The 24,533-nt window shown below is 39.8% G+C and overlaps 2 protein-coding genes, 1 long non-coding RNA gene and 2 pseudogenes across 5 annotated transcripts in view; 2 read left to right on the top strand and 3 right to left on the bottom strand.

Annotated features, from left to right (window-relative positions):
* Positions 1 to 24,533, top strand: part of LOC148720557 (uncharacterized) — a 486,858-nt gene that overhangs the window by 253,617 nt on the left and 208,708 nt on the right. The window lies entirely within an intron of this gene.
* LOC148720568 (uncharacterized) overlaps positions 1 to 24,533 on the bottom strand; it is a 102,552-nt gene that overhangs the window by 45,395 nt on the left and 32,624 nt on the right. The window lies entirely within an intron of this gene.
* LOC111340447 (protein sidekick-1-like) overlaps positions 1 to 24,533 on the top strand; it is a 38,690-nt pseudogene that overhangs the window by 2,517 nt on the left and 11,640 nt on the right. Inside the window, exons 2-14 of the transcript XR_015993560.1 lie at positions 3,988 to 4,281; positions 4,710 to 4,955; positions 5,343 to 5,627; positions 5,928 to 6,215; positions 6,712 to 6,993; positions 7,114 to 7,261; positions 7,889 to 8,034; positions 10,516 to 10,727; positions 11,224 to 11,557; positions 12,772 to 13,167; positions 13,443 to 13,736; positions 20,001 to 20,279; positions 23,282 to 23,575. The product of XR_015993560.1 is annotated as a protein sidekick-1-like (transcript). The remainder of the gene's footprint in view (positions 1 to 3,987; positions 4,282 to 4,709; positions 4,956 to 5,342; positions 5,628 to 5,927; positions 6,216 to 6,711; positions 6,994 to 7,113; positions 7,262 to 7,888; positions 8,035 to 10,515; positions 10,728 to 11,223; positions 11,558 to 12,771; positions 13,168 to 13,442; positions 13,737 to 20,000; positions 20,280 to 23,281; positions 23,576 to 24,533) is intronic.
* Positions 485 to 3,695, bottom strand: LOC148720571 (uncharacterized). Its single transcript, XM_088739795.1, has one exon. It carries the CDS (start codon positions 3,383 to 3,385, stop codon positions 1,121 to 1,123), a length of 2,265 nt encoding a protein of 754 aa, XP_088595921.1. The 5' UTR covers positions 3,386 to 3,695; the 3' UTR covers positions 485 to 1,120.
* Positions 13,580 to 16,084, bottom strand: LOC148720570 (uncharacterized; annotated as a pseudogene).

Genomic DNA, 24,533 nt, shown 5'->3' with positions numbered 1-24,533 from the left:
CCATCCGTTTTGTGCCTTAGGCCATAGACGTCCTTAAGACTCATTTGTTTTAGGTTTTTTTCGCAGACAAACCCCCTGGATAGTCGTTCAAGAGTTTATTTTACCCACAGGAAGAAGCAACAATGGTAGACACTATACTATTGAGATCTCAAAGGGATTTCAGTTTACTCCAAAGTTGTCACTTCTCCCACACAATAGTGCCACATTTTTAACGTGTACTCATTAATGTAAATCACGTCTATAAAGTGTCAAGGAACCCTGTATCGAGTTTCATGCCTTGGTTTAACGCCAATACCAAAATTTTATCTTTTTTTTGTATCTCAACTCAACCCAGGTTACAAACGGTAGAAAAACGGGCGCATGAATCTACCTAATTTGGTACTTAATGATTCGTTATTCCAAATTCTATGTAATAAAGCGATTGAAATTAGCAGTAAAAAGACTGCGTCGAAGTTTTAAGGAGGTAGTTAACCCTTATTTGGTATTCAATAAAACAGTGGCATATTTTTTTAATGATTCAACCAAACTCCATGAAATTTGGACAGAAGATAGAACTTATTGAGTTCGAAAGATTGACATGACATATAAGGTGCCACGCCCACCAGTTGCCATGGCAACCTCAGAAAACTGCGGTTCACTCTCTATTTTATGGCAAACCTATCTTAGCAAATACATACAATGAAGCAATGAAACACTACAAGGACACTTATATGGATGCAAATTGTGCAATGAGTGAAATAGTTTTTGAGTGTCGCCAATTCGAAGTCGCACTTGATTAAAGTAGCATGTTTCCATAGCAACCAACTAAGCTGCCGTAAAGGGCTAAAACTAATTCACTCATTGCACAATACTACTAAAACTACACATCCTGTGAAAAAATGGTAAAAATCCATTGAAAATTGGCAAAGATATAACTGCCACAAGTGTGTAAATGAGATTTTAAGAAAAATGCTTTGAAAATTTAAGACATGAGCTGTGAATGTAGTTCACCGTAATTCCCTTCCATTTTGGCAGTCAAGAGGCTTTTTTAGTTTTTATCAACTGAGAACATCAAGTATAACTGAAAAGTTTTTCTCCAGCCAAAGTACATGGCTGGATGGCAAAAAAAAGTCAGTTTAGTTTAGTTCTCTTCATGAATACGCTGCTCTTTTGAAGGGGCCACAACTTCAAAAATAGGTTCTGCGAATGTGATCTCCACATGTTCCTCTCTGCTTGTGGATTCTGCAACTGTGATCTCCACATGTTCCTCTCTGCTTGTGGATGGTAACACCTGAATGTCTTTCCTGGACTCAACTTTCTTTCCTTGCTTTACTGTTGTTTCAGGCTTTGAATCAAGGCCAAAGGCCCCTGAAGAGTATGATTCCTCTCCTTTCGACTTCCGCTTTGCACGCAAATTTTTCCTTTGTTTCCTATATTTCAATGAAACTTTTTGTCCTGCACTTTTTATCCTTTTTTTGTCTTGTTCCCTCAAAGCTTTCAGCATGCTTGCACCAGGATTCACTCCAGAAAGATCCATAATGACTGCTTTATTAGCTGCCCCAGTGTTAAACACAGCCACAGTTTCACAAACAGCTATTCGTACTCTTCGCACACCAACAAAGGTTGTTTTTGAACACTTGGACCACAACTGAGCATTAACACTCTCATTCTGATTTTGAGTGAGTCCCTGGAGGCACCTTGTCAAAAGAGATTCATCAGACAATCTCTCAAAAATGGGATCTAACTCTTTCATGAAAACTTCTGGTAGACGCTTGCTGTTGTCGTAAGTGTTTGTCTTGTTTTGCTTGTCTGCCCAGAATTTACACCAAGTGCTTTTCCCCTTTGGGCAGTGTCTATGCTGCTTTTCCAGAGGCATGCTCGTATCCTCTATCATGTGGCACTGAATGGCCTTGATACTCTCTCTCATTCCTTGAAGGTTGCCTGAATTTTCTCTTATAGCATTGCCATAATAGTTCTGAATGCGGTCAATAAGTTTGTCTGTTAGCCGCCCTTTTCCAGCAACACCTTTTCGGTCAGCTAGTTTTCTTCCCTTCATGTCCTTTTTATACTTCCGAAGAGCTGTGCCCATTCTCTTTTGGACATGTCCAACACACTCCTCCTTGACTACAGTGTACTTGTCTCCATATTTTGCAGCCATGGCCTCTCGCACGCGGCCAAAACAACTACTGTCACCATCACCCACAAAGGTTGTATACTTCAGGCTGTAGTTTTCTTTACTTCTACCAAACATTTCAACTGCTGCAGAAGCCTCCATATCCTCAGAGCTGGTGGAATGGTTAATTTGGCAATTTGTATGGCCAGCTTTCCAAGCTTTAAATTCTTCGGTGTCTTTGTCCATATTCGCACGAGCTCGACACTCGTGGCAAATAAGAGACTTTACCTCATAATCAAGAATCTCTCCAGTAGCCACTGAAATCACAAACACAACACCGATCTTTGAGGAATGGCCCCTTTTCTGCCATGTTCCATCAACTGTTACTGCTACCTTGGCCATTGCTTTGGCATTTTCGTCTTCAATTCTATCAGGGTGTCGATCCTTAGTAACTACAAACAGTCTCCTAGCAGCATCTTGCATTTGAACTTTAGCATGTTCTACAGCAGCCTTTTCAATTTGAATCAAGTGTTCATTGAAAGATTTCTTGGTTACTGGTGGGGGCAGATTCATCCTGGCACAAAAATCTGTTAATCCAGCCTGGCCAAGTTTCTGGGAAGCCAACACTGACCTCCTGTTGACTTCATGTGCCCCTCCACCCACACCTCCAAGTTTCTTGCTTGTTTTCAAGTCAGTCTCATGATTACAAATTGAGCATTTCAGAAAAAGACATTCAGCAAGTCCTTCCCTCTGATAATCTCGCTGATAGAGTTTGAGAGTTGACTGGGGTTTGCGACAAGAGCTGCAAATTGCAGCTGAGGCAATACCTTCACTCAACAGAGTGGCATCTTGCAATTTAAACCCGCTTGCAACTTGGTCAACATCTGCTGATGCGACTCTGAGTCCAACGCTTATCGACTTCTTTCGGGTCAGGGTACCTTCTTGCTCTTCAAAACTCGAAAACGAAGAATTTTGAAGTTTTGAGGCGGAAACATTGACTCTCACTGGCAAATCTTTGGTTTCGCTGAGGTCACTTTCGTCTCTGGCTTCACCTTCGCCGCCGCCATCTTGATCTGCTAGCGCTTTCTTTGTCAGCTTTGGCCGTTTGTTTGCCCCATTGTGGCCACAAAAACCTTTTCTTTTTTTTCTTCTTACCGATCTAAATTTCCTTTTTCCATGTTCGACCATCTCATGAAGCACAACAAGTAAAAATATTCGAAAAAACAATTCAAATTCGCCACACCACGCTTTTGAGAAAATCACAACTTCGAATCTTCGACAACCGCGCTGCATCGTGGTTACTGCAAATGAAAATCTGGACTGGACACTGTGAAATTTGGCTTTTAAGGACTGTGGAAACGACTTTTAGGGGACTTTTGACCCAACGCGGAGCAGAAAGTCCCATGACAACCAAAATAAACAAAGTGTAAACAAACGGTTGCTATGCATAAATAATTGACCTCTTCCCAATTAATTAGCCGTTGTAGGCGGGATTTTCAAATTTTTCAAAAAATAAAAGTGGATTATAAAAATTGAATAGATAAGGGTCATAGGGGGGCTTGAAGAAGTTTTTATGAAATGTTCGACTTTTTTCTTAAAATAAGGGTTAACTACCTCCTTAAGTTACCTCTTAATCTTGACAATTGAAGATCGATGACCCAAGGGTAACCTGTGTACAGCTGCCACCTACCCTCCAAAAGAAAATCGGGTTTTATTTTGGAGGATAGGGGGTGGCGGTACACAGGTTACCCAAGGACAAAGTCGCCTCACTCAGTCTTCGCAAAGCGCAGTGCTATAGCCTGTTCTTACTCCTGTTGAGCTTCGTGAGTCTTCTTATCCGTAAGATATTGGGTCATAACTATTGAAACAACTTTTCTCTCGAAAAATATCTGTAGCGCGCAAACCACCGCCAGGATATCCAAGACTAACCAAAAAACCCAGGTCCAAGCGGGTCGTCACCGGAGGAAGTGCTACATTCGAGTGTGAAGCCACAGGGAACCCAGATCCTGTAATATCTTGGCTAAGAGACTGGAAACTTGTGGACTCATCTAACCCAAAGATTAGCATACCCAGACCAGGAGCTGTAACAATTTCGAACGCTAACTCCTCTGATACTTCACAGTTCATTTGTGTTGCCACCAACAGTTTGGGAATGACGTACAGTTCTCCAGCGAGACTCCTGCACATAGGTTGGTTGAAGGTTTATATTCACACGCAGGGATAACGCATGCGGCGCTAAAGTCCTGCAAGTGTCTCGATGCGAAGCGTGTTTTTAATCATGCTGTACGCATGTCAAAGAAATCCTCTTGCGTTTTGAGCGGTAAAAGATTATCTCTTAACGTGTTTGCTTTTCAATTCAAACAAAGGGATTGAGCATTGTATTTCGTCATATGAATGTAAGATTAGAGGAATTTTTGGCAGCAAAAGCTGATTGAAAAAGAAACAAACCCATTTCGTCTCTACCTCAGAGTAGGACTGGAAACCTGCTTTTGGTAGGATTGGTAATGATGTCGTTGCAGATACAAATTGGTTCAAATTTTCAATAGACACTAATATTTCATTAATTTGATAATATTTACCCATGATTTACGCTCTGACGTCTTATTTTTCTTTAAAGTGACTAGAACAAAGCCAGTCATCACCAAACATCCTCAGCCTATCATAGTCAACCCAGAGACAGATGTTCACCTACACTGCTCGGCCACAGGCTACCCACAGCCATCTATCCGCTGGGAGCACGAAGGACACACTGTAGGTTATAACGTGTTGACCATTGAAAATATCGACAAGTCTGGTAACTACACGTGCATAGCAGAAAACTCCCTTGGAAGTTCTCGAGCTTCTGCATCTGTTACTGTTCGAAGTAAGTCTTCAAAAACTCTAATGTTCTTCGCCCTTCAAACAACTGGGTCCAGGGTCCGTTTCTCGAAAGTCCCGGTAACTTAACGGGCCCGAAGCCATGTTTTAAAATCAAAATTTAAAAAAATAGAAAGCCGGTTCTGGCACCAAAATCAGTCCGTTCTGTTTCTTTCGTTGATACTTTTATTGTATTATTTTCAAAACTTTTAAAATTCCCATCTTGAATAAAAACAGAACAGCTTTACGGGCCCTTTAAGTGACCCGGGCGGGACTTTCAAGAATTAAACGGGCCCCAGGTCTCTAAGTAGTTATAAATATCTTTATCCAATCACCATTGTGGAAAAGCAAACCCCTCAAATAAATTATAATGTTTTCTTTCAATTATTTTCAGAGTTGCCATTCACCCCAACCAAACCCACTGAGACTGAAAGAACCGCTCATTCAATTACTGTTGCTTGGCAACCCACCGGAAACCACTCAATAGATTCTTACACTCTTTATTACCGCGAGAAGAGCGCTACCCAGTGGATTGTGGTAAAGGACGTCCGTGGGAAAACTTCTAAGACACTGGATAACTTGGAGCCCTATACTACTTATGAGTTCCGAGTTTTTGCTGTGAATAACATAGGATTAAGCAAACCAAGCCCTTTGGCTGAATTTACAACCTTGGAAAAAGGTATGGCTCTATTCAATTTTTTTTTTCGGTAAAACGGATCTGGCTCGAGAGAGGGCTTCTCCCAACACCTTTGATACATTTTTATTGGACAAGTGATTCCGACGTGGAAGTAATCCCGAAGAGAAATTCTTCCAGGATATCATACCAGTTTCTCAAAAATGACCTGAACTAGAACCCACCCATGCCTATTGGAGAAGAGGCATGTGCTCTCACTATGCATGTTCCCTGACTCTGATGCTAAGACCGTGTGCATGAAGTGAGAGTTGCAAATCTTTAAAAGGTGTTTGTTTTGCTTCTTAGCGCCGGGAACACCACCGACGAACGTTCAGGCATGGGGAATCTCCGACACCTCATTTAAAGCAACATGGTTACCGCCCAGTCAACCAAATGGTCGCTTAACAGGATACCGCTTGTACCTGACAACTGACTTACAAAAAGGAAAGTGGCGATACGTGGTGTCAGGAGAGAATCAAACTATAGTCAGAGGATTACAGGAAAAGACTACATATTATTACACATTAAATGCGTACAACAGAATTGGCGAGGGGCCTTTCACTGCGAAGTATGTTGTAAAGACCTCAAAAGGAGGTAGGATGTAACCTGTGACTTATGGGAATTATTTTAAACTTATAAAAAATATTAATGATCAGAGAGTAATTACTAGTTCAACGGTACGCAGTAAACCATGTTGATATATTCTGTCCATTTGAAGGGTCGTGCAAGAGTCATGTAAGCATTTTTTAAGGAATCCTTTCTCTTGATTATATAAGATATTTAATGCATCATCAGCTATTGGACGTATCACAAGGAGTTAATAGAAACCTCTACATGATCAGCTAGACACAATTTGTGCATATAGAAAATCAGGGCCGTATATTTTAATGACTTCAAAGACAAGTAAGATAGTTTTGTACACAGATTAATCAATTAGCATGCATGTACATGATCCACAAGGAAATAAATGTGAACTTAGAATATCCAAAAACCTTATATAAAGTTCTCAGCAGCACAAATCGCAGTACAGATCGCAATACAAATCGCATCCAGATCTAGAGTTAATAAAATTAACATTTTTTTTCTTCAGCACCCGGGCAGCCTAAAAATGTGCATGTAGTAGTACTGTCACCAAGATCCATTCAAGTCACGTGGAAAGCTCCGACTTTCACTGGTCACGGTATATACGGCTATGAAGTTTATTACAACAAATCACGCCGTACTGTTGACACTTTGACGCTTCTATATAACGTATTTGGTCACGAGATAAGAGGACTTCGCCCACACACCTACTACCGGGTTCAAGTGGCCGCCAGATCTAGTGACATTGGGCCATTATCGTTCTCCAAGGTCGTGAAAACATTGGAAGACGGTAAGAAAACTAATGAATAAAAGTTGATGATAAAAAAAAGTGATGGATAATAGATATAAGCTTGCCGATGTTGAAAGTGGAGGGGCAAGCTAGTTAATACTGTTTGATTTTCATTTTTAGTTCCAAGTGCTCCTCCAGCTAACATTCGCAGCACAAGCGTGGAGCCGACTAGCCTTGAGATCAGCTGGGACCCCCCTCCTTCTGCACGTCGCAATGGACGAATAACAAACTACACCATAAAGTACAGAGAAAAAGGAGGAAAAGCAAGGTAAGTTCTGAGACCTTGTCAAATATTTCTCTTTACCACTTCCCAACAATGGCGTTATCCACTATTGATGTTAATGAATTTCGGCCAACAAAACCGCCACCAAGCAACTAAACTAAAAAAAAAACAAAAACAAACAAGTGGAGAAATAGTAGACCAGATCAGGTGGAAGTCAAGGAGACAGCAATGAATGCAGTCATGCAGATGATAGAAAGACTGACAGGGAAACAGACGCAGACAAACAGAAGAACGCATGAATGGAAGGACGGACGAAATGATAGATGTACGGACTAACAGAAAGACTGAAGACAGACAGAAACCCAGACTGATATACAGTCAGCCAGACAGACAGACAGTCAGCCAGACAGACAGTCAGACAGAGAGACGGACAGACAGACAGACAGACGGTTAGCCAGATTGACAGACAGACAGACAGTCAGCCAGACGGACAGTCAGCCAGACTGACAGACAAACCGAAGACAGACAGACACTGACAGACCCAACGACAGACAGACAGATTAACAGACAGAAAAGACCTACAAACCTTCACGTTCGACTGACAGAGAGGCTGTCAGTGAAGCAAACCAAAGTAAAAACAAAATAGCCCAAGATTTCTTATTTCCTTTACAGTCTTTTGACCGTTGATGGAAGCAAGTTATCAGTCCGTCTCCACAATCTAAAGAAGTATACCACATACTTCGTCTGGGTGACGGCCAGAACGTCTGTTGGGCCTGGGCCGAGGTCTAGCAAACACAACTTCACCACAGAGGAAGACAGTAAGTTAATTCACTTTCCATTAACCCTTTACACCCTAACATCCATATGTATATTCTCCATACTGTTCTCTACACATTTCCCAAGGTGATGACAAGGAGAATTTGTTCAACAATCAAGAGCTTCTTTAGTTGGTGATCATTTTCTTTATTCTCCTGACCTTATTGTATCATTCAGGGGTGATATTGTAAGGAGAAATTAACTGCTGGTCACTCTTAACGGCCACAGGGCTAACCCTTAAAACTTCTCGCAATTTCAAAGCATTTTCCCGCGAACAGGTGATGAGAACCGACATCTTATAGAGAGTGGTATGTTGATTTAACACCAAGTTTTCCTTCCTAATGAACAAGGAAATGTATAGCATTCATTATGGAGAATTTCTGAGCAGATGTTGGTAGTCAGAGCCGGGATTAACGCTTACTCTGGTACCTCGACTATTCTATTTTTCCTCTCTCCTTTCTCCCGTTCAAAGTGTCTTCTAACCTAGAATGCGGTACCATTGTTGATTTTATTTTGATCAAAAACAGTAAAAAAAATCGGAAGTGGATAAGTATTTGCTGCTGGGCTTCTGCATTTTTTTTCAAAGAGTTAAGGATCCTTATTTTTTCAACTCTCCGTATTTAAAAAAGGGCGACCACGTTTTTTGTCTGTTTAGAAAAAAAGCATGACCTTTGCGAAGAAACTTGCGAAAACTTTCTTAAGGAGATTAGAATTTTATACTTATCCTTTGACCACTGACCTCGTAGCATTGCCACTCAACAAATTTGAGACATCTTTTGAAATTTTATTAGAGATATCGAAGAAAAAACAAAAAAAAAAAAAAAAAAGCAGAAGTGGAGGCATCAGCATGCTCACGTACACCGAAGTCATCGTTCAGAAAAACTTCATAAAAGTGCGCGCGCATCTTTAAACCTTGTATATAAATAGACAGTATTAGGGATCTACTTTCATAGGCTTAATTTTCAAGCAACTTAGTATGTTTAAAGAAAAACAAAAATAATGATGGATCATATAAACTTAGAGAATTTGTTGAGATGAAGTCAAATCCCGTATTAGCTTGCCTTTTCGGAGGAGTGAAAACCGCCTTCGCTTGCACATATTTCTCAGAGATTAATACAGTATCTTCCATTTTTGGCCCCAAATCTTGTCTGAATAGAGATGCACTCTTCCCAAGGTCGTCGGCCTTGCTTAGCAGAATCAAACCAAACCATTTAAGTGTTTATAAAATCCGGTTAAGTTATTATGCTTAACTGGATTAAATGGAACAACTTCTTAAGCCGAAAAGCCGCCAAGTTCAAGAAGTACAAATATGTGGACATCCCGTTTTCAAGCTGACAAACTTACTAACATCTTGAAAGTATGCAAACACCATTTGTCCTGTTTTCTGTTCTTGTGGAGGAGTATTATTTTACAATCGACAGGGCAAACCAAAATAAATCTTGTTAACATTTTTGGGTTTTCATCGGAAACATTATCTCATAATCAAACATATGAGTATGTGGCGTAATTATCGGCGAATTTAATCCTGTGTTTAAATACTGTTTAATCCCGTTTTGTCACAGATTTCTGTGTATCAGGTGCGAGTAGTTATTAGTTTAATGTTACTCTTAATCCATGTTGATTTATTTGAATCCATGTGGAGATTCATGTAAGCGCCATGCAAGCGTCCCTTCAGATTCCTTTGTAATTTGAGGACTTAGCGTGTGTGTAAACACAAACTGAAGCGTAAAGCCTACAACATTTTTCTCGCTCGACCTGTTTATTTATCAATGATACCCTTAATGATTAGTAAGTTCTTCTTGAAAAAACTTTGTAGCAATAAATTCAGCACGCGCTTGGAGTTAAGCGTCACTTCTTTGAACAAATGTGCTGACGAATGTAATACCTCAAGAAATTATCTTGTTCGAAATGGGTGTACATCGAAACTGAAACTAAGCAGGCAATGAAACTCTCTCCCTGGAGACAGTTCATGTCGGGAAACAAAAAAAATACTCTATATTACTGCGTGATTCTGTACAATTAAAGACCTCTTAGAAAACGTTCCATAAATACGAGCGGTGCTGTAGACTGTAGTTACATCTTTAGGTCCAAATCAGCCATCCTGGCTGCCAACTTGCAACCTGTACTATCAAATAAAATGATGATGATGAATCTTCGCAAAGTCTTAAGTGAAGGTTGAAGTTAGCACTCAAGGAAAAAGTGTTCAAATGAAGAGGATAAATTTGTCCCATGCCTGTTTCGTTCAGGGCTCTTCAAACTGAGGTCTTGTTCAAATTTGCCACTTCATCGGCCAGAGATATACCCAGGTACTCTGCTTGACCTAATATAATCTATCTTGGGATTTCCAAACACCAAGAGGGAAAAACTGACCCAGGCCCGTGTATTTTTGAGAAAATACACAAGGAGGTTTTTAGTCTTGACTATCTTTCGAGGGTTGAGAGGCAATCCCATCGCTCACGATCCACTATCCATTTTTTTTCCAGTTCCTAGGGAAGGTCCCCGTCATCTCAAGTTCAATGTGCTTAATTCGACTGCCATCAGAGTCCGCTGGTCAGCTCCACTGCAGTCGCAGGGAGGACGTATTCGAGGCTATGTTGTATTCTTTACAAAAGTCGATGATCTTGGTAAAGAGCTGTTTCCACCCGAACAAACTCAAGTTAAATTTACTGCCTCCGAACACGAGTTGCTAAGAATTGTGTTGTGAAAATAGATTCCATGTTGCCATATTTCTTTTTAGTAACAGATCACGGATGACTTCAAAATGTGGTAAGAAGAAAAACAAGTGGCACACAAGGCGTAGCCGAGTGAGTCTGATGTTGTCGCCATATTTTACGTCTTCTGTGATATTTTACTGTACTGACACACGGCAACATGGAAACTATTTGCTTTCTGTAATAAAGAAGCGAGAAATTGTTGATGGTGACGTCACCTATACGTCTCTCCTCCAATAGTTTATAAGTAAGAACCAATCAAAATGCTTGGGTAATTCAGCTGCTAATTTATGCAGAGTAATTGATTCTATTGGTTCAACAAATGGTTTCGAATCTTATATTTTGAAACTAATCCTCTGAGATTTAATTTCGGGTTTGAGGGGTAATTTCGCATGTTGAAGGAGAACGCCTAAAAATAATGATCATAATCTCCAATCTATTGAGATAGCTACATCTGTTTTTCCTCTGTTTCATCAACAGTCCTTAGTTTTATCTGAACTTGATCCTGATTCAACCTACGAAATAAAAGTTGCAGCCTACTCTAACAAAGGAGATGGGGAGCGAAGCATTTCGCTACCAGCGAAGACCTTTCCCAAGCCACCGGATGCACCTTTCGTTATTGGCACTCAGCGCTCTTCTTCTTCAGGCACTAACGTGACGATTAAATGGTTCACAGCAGCCCCTGGTATCCTGTCTTTCAGGCTGCGGTATGGAAAGTCTTTGCACAATCTTCGTGGACGGTATCATTCTAAAGTCAAACTGAAAGAAATGACGTTTCTTCCTCGAACCAAGGAGTATTTGTTTCGAGGGCTTGGTGAGTCATTGAGTCAAGCCTGTTGGGATGGTAAACTCTGTACTATTATTGCTAAGTCGGGCATTCTGGCGCATTTTGCTGACTAAAATGTGTTTCACCCTGCTCGCACGCTTGTGTGATTGTTCAGACTGTCTGTTATTTGTTTTCCTCGTATCTCTTTTCTAAATGCTTCTCAAAGTGATAATAATAGTAATATGTTTTACTCAAGTTTATGTTCTGGGGCATTATTATGTTTTGGCCCTTCTCAGAGCTCATTTTAACCCTTGTCTAATAGCTCGGGCTAAAATTACTCAGAGTCGAGGCGAAAACGTTTCTATTTCCGCGAACATTAACTGTATTGTAGAGTAGACATCTTTATTTATACAGGATAGCCCCTTGAGAAGAAGACTAGAATATCTAACCATTTCTTGATATTATAGAAAGGTAGTATATTCTTCTCAATTATTTTAAGACCCTTAGTGTTGGTCCGGCCGGGACCAACATTATTTACTTTGCTGTCAAAGAAGCGGTTTGGGGTTTTTTTTTAGAGTGTTTGTCTTCTGTTCTTCTTCTCTTCCCCATTTTTGTCAAAGATAAAAAGAGAGATAATGTTCTTTCACAGGAAAATCTGCCATGCCCCTTAGGGCTGCTAAGATGCTGTTGTGGGCGGACCATCCCTGTCTACTTTCGCGTTCAATTTGAGTCTCCCTTTGCCTACTATTCCAAAGCCGCCTGTTCGTTAACTCATTAACATGTTAAAGTTCGTCACGTTGAGCAGTCAGTCCATCACCACAACGTTGTTTTTCATTTGTTGGGCTAGTTGATCAGAGACTCGGTCGGTTAGTTCGTCACCCCTCGGTTAGCCCTTCTTCGATTATTTTTATGGAGACGGCTTTGCTTAAATGCATCGATTCTCTTTGTGATACCCTTCCTCTTTGATGATTTACAAGCAACAAAGGTGAAACGGATTAACGAGTGTAGTACCCGACAACATACACGCTAACAGAAAATAAATTAATATACCCAGATAAATAAGTCATCTCGACTTCCGAATTACTCTTGGTCTCTTTTTCAAAACGAGGCTCGGTGTTCAACCAGTTGTATGAAAATGAGTTTAATTTGCATGTGAAAGAAAACGTATTCAGTATCATCACTTGTACCTTAAACTGTCGTTTCCTTACTCGTTACTACCTAAACCCTCATTCTCCTTTAACCGGTCTCTATTCTTTCTGCAGACTTGGGAGTGTGGTATCTGTTCAAAGTCTCCATACAAAGTACAGCCGGCTGGTCACCAGAAGCACCGTATTGGATTCAAATGCCCTCCGGTCCACCAACGGGACCCCCTCTTCGGGTTAGGTCTCAGGCGATGTCATCAACTGAAATTCGCGTCACATGGCTAGAACCGGATAAGTGGCAACGTAATGGACCTCTGACTGGGTATTCTGTGGAATACAACCCGCTAAAGCGAAGAAGACGGGTAGGAGTAAAAAATATCACCAACCCGAACCAAACACAGGCACTCCTAACGGGCCTCAGAATGTACACTGAATATGAGATTCGAGTCCGAGCCGTTGGCTTGAAGGGTCCTGGGCCCTTGAGTCGCCCTGTTGTCGAGAAAACAAATGAAGGAGGTAGGTCCTGTTGTTCGATTCTTAAGATCCTTGGCTTTGTTTCTGAGAACAAAATATGGTAAATAAGAGGTGTAGATATAATTTTCATTTATTTTTACGAGAAAAAAAAATGATCATTGTTCATAAAATTAACTGCTTACTTTGCTATAGATCAAATGAATACTTCAGTTAGATCAAATGAAACGAGTTACTGGAAACCTTAGATAGAGCCACTCAGCCACTTCTCCTGCTTTGTAAAATTGCATGTCTCAATTAATTCCCTGTTTTACTTTTAGTTCCCAGTCCTCCTCGTAACCTCTTGGCAGTAGCCCGAAGCACTGACTCTGTTACAGTGTCATGGCAACCGCCCCAGTCTGCAAACGGCGAAGTATTGGGTTATTTAGTAATCTATTCGGACGCTGCAAGACTGCCCCTCTCTCAGTGGAGTAATACGGGAGTCAAAGGAGTTCGAGCCACCTTAAAGTCCCTGTCACGTGACAAGAAGTACTGGTTTCGTGTCGCCGCAAAAACGTCGGTTGGTCTCGGCAATTATTCTTTGCCAATCTCCGAAAAGACCCTTAAATACGACTGTAAGTAAAAAATCTCCACATTACTTGCCTCCGGATGAGTCTAAATAAGTCCATTTGTGTGCTCTTTGAGTCCTGATCGTTTTGTTTTACTATAGAATAAATTTATGAACTTCATATATTTATTCCATCTCACTTTTCATTCCACTAATTTATTCGTGTTTTTCTCGTTGCCATGTTCCCACCAATAACGTAACTCCATTTTCTGCCTTTAAACACGAAGGCGCGCTATAAAAGGAGCCTTGGTCCTACTGGTCAGCGGTCAGCCATGGTGGTTGGACGTTTTTCTTGGAGTTCCGTCACTTTATATGTTTTTCTGGTTCTGTTTCGCTTTTACTGTTGCTTCTTCGATGTCGAAGCCTTCGGAAAAGCCAGTGAAATGCGTAGTGATGCTTCGTGGTGTGCCATGGATTGGCGAAAGGATTTTTTCTACCCGACTCTGGCGACATTTCCTCCACGTGGTACGTATCATCGCTGCCACGGTGGAAGGTTCTTCTCAACTCGGGTTTCTCTGTATCCCAACTCAGTCAGCTTAGTCGTTCTTCCTCTTCCCCTCCTGCTTCCTTCTGAAGTGGAGGGGTCTCTGGAAGTTTAAATTCTTGGACTGCTTATTGTTGGAACTGTGAGGGCGAACATATTTCTTTGCACGCCAGCCATGGTGTTGCTGGCTACTTTTTGAGTGATGAGAGCTGCCGTCCTTGGTGAGCTTTGAACTCAGCCTGTTTGTGTCTGAGATGTCTTTAACAGCCTTTGGGAGATCATCTCCAAACAATTCGGCCGTCACTGGATTTGATGGGCTGCAAAGGTGTCTAAAATTTGTATTGAGTTGTGGTCTCATCAACTCTCTCCGTCGATCGTTTAACTCCTGGTTAGCATTTGCCAAGAGTAGCAGCCCATCCATTAGGGCACTAACAGTATCTTCTTTCTGAGTTTCTGAGTTGCCCATCAACTTGTTCACTTCTGATACGATTACTATTATTCCTTTAATCAGGCTTTTCTGAACCTTTTGGAATTTTAAGTCAGTTGACCGAGCTGACTCATCTAAATTGTTCCAGACACCCTGATTGACCTTTGTCTCCGACAGGGTGGCGCAATTTTCGGGAGTTTCGTGTTGTTTCTTTAACTCCATTATTTTGTCTTCGTTACCTTTCTCCCTCATAATCTTATCCACAAGTGATGCAAGTTCCCGTCGATAGCGGGACCGACATGTTCGGTGAGCTGTAGGGTTTTTGTCAGCTTAGTAATCAGAGGATTGCTGTTCTTTCCTTGTTCGTTTAGTCTCTTTTTCTTGGCGGGTGGCTCTTCCTCGACCAGTGATTCAACATCGTCCTTAGACACACTCGAATCACAATCATCGGCCGAGTCTTCGTCACCATTGCCGCCTGAACGTGATGCAATCAGACTGTTCAAGTCATTGAAACCTGCGTTCATTGAATCCCTTAGGCCTTCAAATGAACCCTTGAGAGCTTCGGCAATAACGGAACCAAGAGCTGCCGCGTTTAGGGTAACACCAGAACTTCCTTCGTTCGCCGAGTTTATGGGTGCTTGAGCCGTTGGAGGCTTTTTCCCGGCTTTTTGTGAGGCTGGTTTTCCGGCTGATTTACGCACTTCATCAGTGCTAAGGTCCTCCTTAGAAGATTTTTCCTTACCCCTGACCTCTTTAGGAGGGTTTAAAGATGGATTGTCAGCCATTTACAGCAGAAGATGCGGCGTATTTTCTCTCAGTTCTAAAAGCGCAGTCGGACTGTCGAAGGCATAAGCTTGCACTGAGTTGGCGCATGCGCTTGCTATCTCATGTGATCCTACAGCACGATAACGAGGTAGAATCAATAGTCCACTGTTGCTAAGCAAATGTTTATCACAAGGGTAGTCAACAACCCAGCTATACAATATGCTAGACCAGGCAGTATAATCATAGAGTCATACAACTTTTTCAAAAATGTAATTTAATGCTTACAGTAGGCTTTGTAAGATTTACGAAATTTTACATCAAAGCCATTTCAGAATTATGTTGATTAGTTTTGCAAGCTTTGGAATACAAACTTTCCCAGAGTAAGTCCTTCAGACTTTGAAGCCTGTAATATGTCATTCACTGGGCTCTGGACAGTTATAGTACTTAATTTGTTTTGTGTGCTGAAGGAACGTGAAAAAAACTCCTGTAATTTTTTTTTAACTAGTAAAATTTAAAAAAAAAAAGAAAGAAAAACATTCATCTTTTAAAATTGGATTGGGTAATCCACTTGCATTAATTTACACTGTACGTCAAATTAAAAGATAAGAAAATAAATTGAATTTTGGAAATATTCCGTTATTTCTTTAACAGTTTAACGGTTGTCAATAAAAGAGAGCTTACTCCAACGGTCAAGGTCAGAAATGCCAGAGTGAACATTCCCAGACAGTTTGGTCCAGCATCCTAGACTGGATTATGTAGCACATATGAAGTAGATAAATGATAAATACAAGCAAACGTCATTTGCAGATGTCTTTTAATAAAAAGTAAACGTTATTAAGTACAGCATATTAAATCGTTGTCTTCAGACCCCCAGGCGAACTCAGTTAGGGAGCATACTCCAATGGCTAAGGTCAGAAATGCCAGGTTGAAATTTTCCCAGACAGCTTGGTCAGGCACCCTAGACTAGATTATGTAACAAATATGAAGTAAATGGACAATGAATAATCAAAAATAATGTTATTAAGTAATTAGTACATTGAACTGCACAATCAACTTAACAACCCTGAAAAATTGAGAAAAGAGACATGACATTTAGTTGAGAGTTGGCCCCATGTACATACATGTGGATCATATGGACTGAACATATCAGAAAGTCCAAGTTCATTAGTTACATAGCTGCTTCGTTATGAAGATTTTGTACTGTAATTTGATTGAAATAAACCCAAGGATTGAAACCAATCAACTATGAAACAATCTCAAATCATTCACAGGAAAGCATACAATTATCCTTGTAATCACATGTTAGGGTACATAACCCAATGCCCTGTCTACTTGCAGTGTATTAGTGGTAAACAAGTTTCAATTTCATTCAATTCCATTTCAATTTATCAGCAGGTACAAGAGCCATAATTACATAACTGAGTGATTCTAAACATCACCACAGTATGATCTGTTCCATATCTTGTGTACCTGTTCTCATTACTTAATAAATAAATTGCACGCTGTGAGAATGCAAGTAGAAAAATAATAAGTAATCTCCAGTTACCAACAGGTATGAAAGTCACTAAATTATGTAATCCTGATTACCGTATTTATTCGCCTATAAACCGAGCGATTTTTCCAACAAATTAAACTGAGAACAGGTAAATTCTCGCCAAGGTAGGGGGTTCGGCTTATAGCCGAGTATTTTCGCCAAAAAATATTTACGGGTGCTTAACAAGCTTCGAAATTCAATGTTTATTCGGCTATAAGCCGAGCGATTATTAACAAACACAAATTTCCGAGATCACGAAATTAGTGATCTTAGTGCGAAGGCTGATGGAATGGCGCTTTTTCCATCTCTGGTACCAACCCAGTGAGACTTTGAAGTCTGGATCACTACTCAACTCCTTCGCTTTTAGCCGTAGAATTAATCCGCTTACACCAATTCCTGTAAAAGATAAAAGAGATCAATTTGACTTGTTTTGACAACATGAAAAACTGGCCAATCAGAAGCGGTCATTCCCACGGTTTGTGTAAACATTGCAACACGATCTGACAGATATCAGCTGATCGAAGCTTTTCATTGTTTTAAAGAGGCGAAAGACTTACCTTGACCCCTCTGCTCTGAAAACCAGTCCAGTAGTGTTTGATCCAATTCAGGATACTTTGGCGAAAAGCAGCCCATCGTCTTTCGCTTTGCTGACATTTTAAGCTCACCATTAAACAGGTTCGCTTAATCTTTTAGCCAGCGACGCACCATCGATTCACTGATTCCGTAATCTCTAGCGATCTCGGAGTTGTTCTCGACGGCCTTTGCTTCAGAAACGACTTTTAGTTTGAACGCTAAGTTGTATGAAGAACGACGAACTTTCGGCATGATGATCGATTACGATAACTTTGAAAGAGAGCGACTGCTTGAGACAGGATTCTGAACTCAGGTGAATGTTTTGTTATGTCACGCATGGTTCTATTTATTTACACATTAAATTCAACTTATCTGTGATTTGTTGTTACTTTCAATTAAACGACCAATAATAACTGAGTAAAATAACCTACTTTTTCTTTGCATGTTTCCCGAGAGGGAAGCTCCTTTTGTTTTCGGTTTATGTTAATTCCTCTCAGTTAACGACACGCGTGGAGTACTTTGCAATTATTAGGTCTCGGCTTATAGCCGAATGTTTTGTGTTTATTTTTTATTTCAATGCAACAGCTGCTGACATGAAGAAGTTTAGGGTCTCGGCTTATAGCCGAGATCGGCTTGTAGGCGAATAAATACGGTATGTCATACTTACATAATGGAACATGTTGCATAACTGGTGGACATAGATACCATGTCTTCCATACACCCATTGACCAAAATCAAAAATAATCATTTGATTGAGAACTGTGTTACTCATAATTTACAATTAGATTATGGGCAAAAGATTTCTGATGCATCATAGTTGATAACAAAAAAAAGCCCTTGTGAACTACAAAGCTGTTTCTTGAGAGCAACTGCCTTTTTTGCTTTTATTAGTATAAATCTGTGAGTCAATCAAACATTAACCAGACAGATAACACAGTTAGGCCACCAACATGTGCTTTATCTATCACAGAACAGATATAGAGTAGATGGAATGCTAATGTTTTATGTAATCAATGATAACACAATTGTAATTGTAATTTGGTAATATCAACTAACTTGAAATTGTAAATTGGCCACTGTAAAAGAGTTAAAAAGCTGATGTTTCAAGCGTTAGCCCTTTGTCAGAGCTCTGATGAAGGGCTCGATGCAGCACCACAGTTTCTTTAGAAACTTACCCCCTTTATTTAATTAATTGTACTGTGGATAATATAATGCCCTGAAGAGGGTTCCACACAAAGGCACAAACACCACAAAAATATCTGCCAACCTACAGCAATAAGAATACTTTTTATTTTGTATTTTGAAGCAGCATTTTCATCTAGCATGACCCATGTTCTATTATGCCTGGTGGCAATATACACAATAATTAACTGCTGGGTGGAGAATTACACCCTTTGAGAATTGCCTCAGGAAAAAGAAATTCTATACAAAGTATTACATCTATTTAACCACAACAATTATGATCATTCAATTGTGTGGTTCTGGGTACCACCTTGACTCTTAATTAGAGACATTTGATGTGTACACTACAGCCCATAAGTAACCTTGGGTGGAGCAGTCAGATGAAACACCAAAAATAAAACAAACTAATTGAGGTCCTTTGGAATGGCTCAAAACATAAAATAACCTCAAGATCCTTCAGAATGCTTCTCTAAAATACTCTGCTACTGAACTATAACACTGTACCATGAGTATTAATAGCAGAAAAGATTATTCAACAAAGTGTGTCACCAGGTTGCATATGTTATGCAACAAAAACAAAAGTCATTATTACATAATTGTCTATGTTGTAAGTTCTTGAACACCTTCCACACAGTTTTGTTTTGATGATCAAAGTCTTTCAACATAGAGAGTAGCACCTTTTGAGATGTTGTTTTAGCAAATATGCAATACTTCCATTATTGTCAACACTAATTCTTATTATTTGATTGTGTGGTTTATAAAGCACTCTGTTGACATGTATAAATTCTGAACACTTGGTGTTGCACTGTACCCACTGCACCATTGGTTACGAAAAAGTTACATTAAATGCATTGTGTCTATTTATCAATTTTTGACTATCTGATCAGAATTAACTGGAACGCTTTAATAGAGGTTACAATTAAGGAACTGTCTTCTACATGGAGATTTGTTCCTTGCTATTAACACATATTGCATTATTTAAGTGTGCATGTGTGTGCCATGAATGGAAATTATAGAGCCTTTTAGAGGTGTTCCTACTAAGAAACTGCCATCTACGTCAGCAGAGAATTGTTGATTACCATTGACACTAGCCTATGAAGGAAGCCCTGGGGGAAAGGAGGGGGATTGCGGGGAGCGAAGTGTGCAGTTTCTGCTCGCCCCAATCCCCCTCCTCTCCCCCTGGGCTTGCTTCACAGGCTACATTGAAACATATTGCATCATTATATTGCACAAGCGTGTGCAGTGAATGAAAATTATGTCTATTTACTTTTTCTAACATTTAAATGTATGATTTTTTCATAAACAGCTCCAACAGCTGTCCTAGAGGCACCAAATGGAGGTGTTGAGAGAACGTTTGTTCACATGATATGCAGAGTCACAGGGACACCAAAGCCAACCATAACATGGTACACGAATGGAACAGTTTTGGTTAAAAGTTTTAGGATCAGAAAGATAACCCTCCGAGATGGTGAAATGATCAAAATACGTCTTATGAAAGCCCTTCATGAAGCTTATTACCAATGCAGTGCTTCAAATGTGGATGGCTCGGCCCAGTCACAAAAGGCTTGGTTAAAAGTCTACCCACGTGAGTTGTGGTCACTTTTTAGTTATTTACTGAATGGGAAACAGGTTTACGTGTAATTACACACAATATAGGTCACCATAGCAACTGGAAATATTTGACCACTAAACTTCCCAATTTGGCCAAATGAATTTAGTGGTCTTGTTGCCAGTTGATACCTTCCATTATTTAGTTTTGATGGTCTGACGTTAAAAATCTTCAAAAGATATTGCTGATGCGTCATCGTTTTCTTCTATAAAAAGTTTCCAATTAGCGAGTATGAAAAAAGTTGAACTTGGTATCTTAACAAGAATTGATTGCAGAGAGCATTCTTCATGCTTTATTACTTAAGTCCTTTAGTCTCACACCTGCTGTACTTGAGTAAAACAGTTTACTGTAAAGATGTCGGCTCAATTAATTTAATTTCAAGGTGGTTCAAGTATATAAGTATATGCTGTAAAAACTCGCCTCCGGCGATGCGCTATCGGACCGGTGCAATTTGGTACATTGTCCTTTTTTCCTTTTCCTCATTTTCTCGAGCTGTTTCCAAGTTATTTTTCTCCTCGTAAAGAAAATTCGGTCAGCGAGCGTACACCATCTTGAAAACCGACCGGTTAACTCTTGGGATGATCCATGGAAGGAGAATGCCGAGCAGTGAACTCAACGTAGTCAGTCGGTGGGTTACTTAGTGTACATGTAACAGTCATGATTTGTAGCGGCTCCAAGAACAAACGGGTAACCGCACCAACCGTGTGATTATGGAATAGCAGGAACATGCAAAAGACCAAAATAACAAAAAAACAAAAAAAAAAACAAAAAACAAAAAGAAAACAAAACAGGACCACCACGAAGCTTTTAATCCGCTTTTTCAAAACATACAGTACATCGAAATCATGCGACTTTTCTCAAAGTGTTTGTGAACTAGTGTTACTTGATTACATTATAAATTTATTTTTTCACGGTCTGGTTGAATATGATACTATAAAGTTTGATTTCCGGCTCAGTAAAATATTACTACAAATGGGTATTGTGAAGGGAAGGCTTATCTTGAGTTTGTCTGCACAGAACGAAGAGAGTTTAATTGTTTCAAAATTGTGTGCAGGGTCTTTGAAATTTGATTCGACACTTTTTAAGCCAGGGTTTTTTTCGATGAGTAAACTTACATGTACGAGTAAGTTCTGTCGCATATTTTGGTGCAATTACATTGTAGTTCAGATGGCTGTCAAAATAATTTGCTGGAAGCCTCTTTTGTGATAGAAGTCTCATGATGCCAAGCGAAAACAGTTTCCACGCGTCATTCGTGACACGCAACATATTCCTTTTTTTGTCTTTTTTTAAATCTTTTTTTTCTTTATTTCACCTATTTATCAGTATTCAACCTCCGAATGCCACATTTGTCGGAAAGAATTCGTGAATAATTTATAGCCTTGGCAGATACTATTCCAACATAGCCATAGTCGCTATATCAGTACACTTTAGTTTCTGTTATCCAAAGCTCTTTTTCATTTCCTTTTCACAAGTACTTACTAATAATTATTGACTTTCAAAGAACCTTTTGAGTTTTAATTCTTTGTAGTGCAATTTTTTTTAGTAACAAGTAAATTTTCGGGAGGACTCCTTTGTTCTGTAAATATTTAACATCTTTCGTGTGAGGCCATGTGTCTTATTGTTAATTTTTGCGGAGTTCGTTAGAAAGCCTTTATTAAAGTTTACTGTTGTTTAAATGGTTTGTAAACAAGTCTCACAGGTTTGCATTATGCATTTCTCTACTTGTTTGCTCAGTGTAATGAGACACTTTCTGTAAAGCCACATTTAGTATGTCCTTTATTTTGTACCTTATCGAAAGACAAACAGGAAGTCACGCACGATCAACTAAGACAAAACGCTGATTTAAGTTTTTCATAAGAAATATTTGCTTTAAGATTATTCGAAGTTTTTTTGCTTTCTACTTTTTACCTTTTTTTTTTTTTTTCCTGGTGTGATGAGAAGGAGAAAAGGGAATTTTTTCTGTGTCGCCCATGACTGATTACAATTTTTGAAATACATTAAAAGTAGGAAACTACCCAAAGTCATATCGTGTAGAAAAGGAAACCATTTTTGAAAATGCAGAAGAGGCTTGATTCATCTACATGTATCTCTTCAAATTTTTACCATGAATGTGTCTGCTTCACAAGTAAAACTGATTTACAAGTTTTCTTTAATCATATCTTATACTAAGATGATGACAAGCTGGTTAATGATATTTATATATTCGTTTTACTTTCGAAGCCTGTAGGTTTAAGAATATCCGGGCTCTTATCCATCCGTTTTGTGCCTTAGGCCATAGACGTCCTTAAGACTCATTTGTTTTAGGTTTTTTTCGCAGACAAACCCCCTGGATAGTCGTTCAAGAGTTTATTTTACCCACAGGAAGAAGCAACAATGGTAGACACTATACTATTGAGATCTCAAAGGGATTTCAGTTTACTCCAAAGTTGTCACTTCTCCCACACAATAGTGCCACATTTTTAACGTGTACTCATTAATGTAAATCACGTCTATAAAGTGTCAAGGAACCCTGTATCGAGTTTCATGCCTTGGTTTAACGCCAATACCAAAATTTTATCTTTTTTTTGTATCTCAACTCAACCCAGATTACAAACGGTAGAAAAACGGGTGCAGGAATCTATCTAACTTGGTACTTAATGATTCGTTATTCCAAATTCTATGTAATAAAGCGATTGAAATTAGCAGTAACTGCGTCGAAGTTTTAAGTTACCTCTTAATCTTGACAATTGAAGATCGATGACCCAAGGGTAACCTGTGTACAGCTGCCACCTACCCTCCAAAAGAAAATCGGGTTTTATTTTGGAGGATAGGGGGTGGCGGTACACAGGTTACCCAAGGACAAAGTCGCCTCACTCAGTCTTCGCAAAGCGCAGTGCTATAGCCTGTCCTTACTCCTGTTGAGCTTTGTGAGTCTTCTTATCCGTAATATATTGGGTCATAACTATTGAAACAACTTTTCTCTCGAAAAATATCTGTAGCGCGCAAACCACCGCCAGGATATCCAAGACTAACCAAAAAACCCAGATCCAAGCGGGTCGTCACCGGAGGAAGTGCTACATTCGAGTGTGAAGCCACAGGGAACCCAGATCCTGTAATATCTTGGCTAAGAGATTGGAAACTTGTGGACTCATCTAACCCAAAGATTAGCATACCCAGACCAGGAGCTGTAACAATTTCGAACGCTAACTCCTCTGATACTTCACAGTTCATTTGTGTTGCCACCAACAGTTTGGGAATGACGTACAGTTCTCCAGCGAGACTCCTGCACATAGGTTGGTTGAAGGTTTATATTCACACGCAGTGATAAGGCATGCGGCGCTAAAGTCCTGCAAGTGTCTCGATGCGAAGCGTGTTTTTAATCATGCTGTACGCATGTCAAAGAAATCCTCTTGCGTTTTGAGCGGTAAAAGATTATCTCTTAACGTGTTTGCTTTTCAATTCAAGCAAAGGGATTGAGCATTGTATTTCGTCATATGAATGTCAGATTAGAGGAATTTTTGGCAGCAAAAGCTGATTGAAAAAGAAACAAACCCATTTCGTTTCTACCTCAGAGTAGCACTGGAAACCTGCTTTTGGTAGGATTGGTAATGATGTATATAAGAACGATCCTTCGCAGTAAAGCACTATTTGAGCAATAGTGGAAATCAGACCTGAAAAAAATTTCAGGCCTGTACGGGATTCGAACCACTGACCTCTGCGATACTAGTGCAGCGCTCTACCAATTGAGCTAACAAGCCAACTGGGAGCAGGCCATCAAATTAGTGGTTCGAATCCCGTACAGGCCTGAAATTTTTTTCAGGTCTGATTTCCACTATTGCTCAAATAGTGCTTTACTGCGAAGGATCGTTCTTATATACGTCTCATAACCGCAGTTCACTCATATGTTTCATATGTTTGTTGTTGTTCGATTTATCATCTACGGGTTTATATCGAATTAATTTGATGGCCTGCTCCCAGTTGGCTTGTTAGCTCAATTGGTAGAGCGCTGCACTAGTATCGCAGAGGTCAGTGGTTCGAATCCCGTACAGGCCTGAAATTTTTTTCAGGTCTGATTTCCACTATTGCTCAAATAGTGCTTTACTGCGAAGGATCGTTCTTATATACGTCTCATAACCGCAGTTCACTCATATGTTTCATATGTTTGTTGTTGTTCGATTGGTAATGATGTCGTTCCAGATACAAATTGGTTCAAATTTTCAATAGACACTAATATTTCATTAATTTGATAAT

The sequence above is a fragment of the Stylophora pistillata genome, chromosome 11 (genome assembly GCF_964205215.1).
Source record: "Stylophora pistillata chromosome 11, jaStyPist1.2, whole genome shotgun sequence".
Taxonomy (NCBI): domain Eukaryota; kingdom Metazoa; phylum Cnidaria; class Anthozoa; order Scleractinia; family Pocilloporidae; genus Stylophora; species Stylophora pistillata.
Note: the sequence above shows the minus strand (reverse complement) of the source record. Positions and strands in the feature narration are given on the sequence as shown.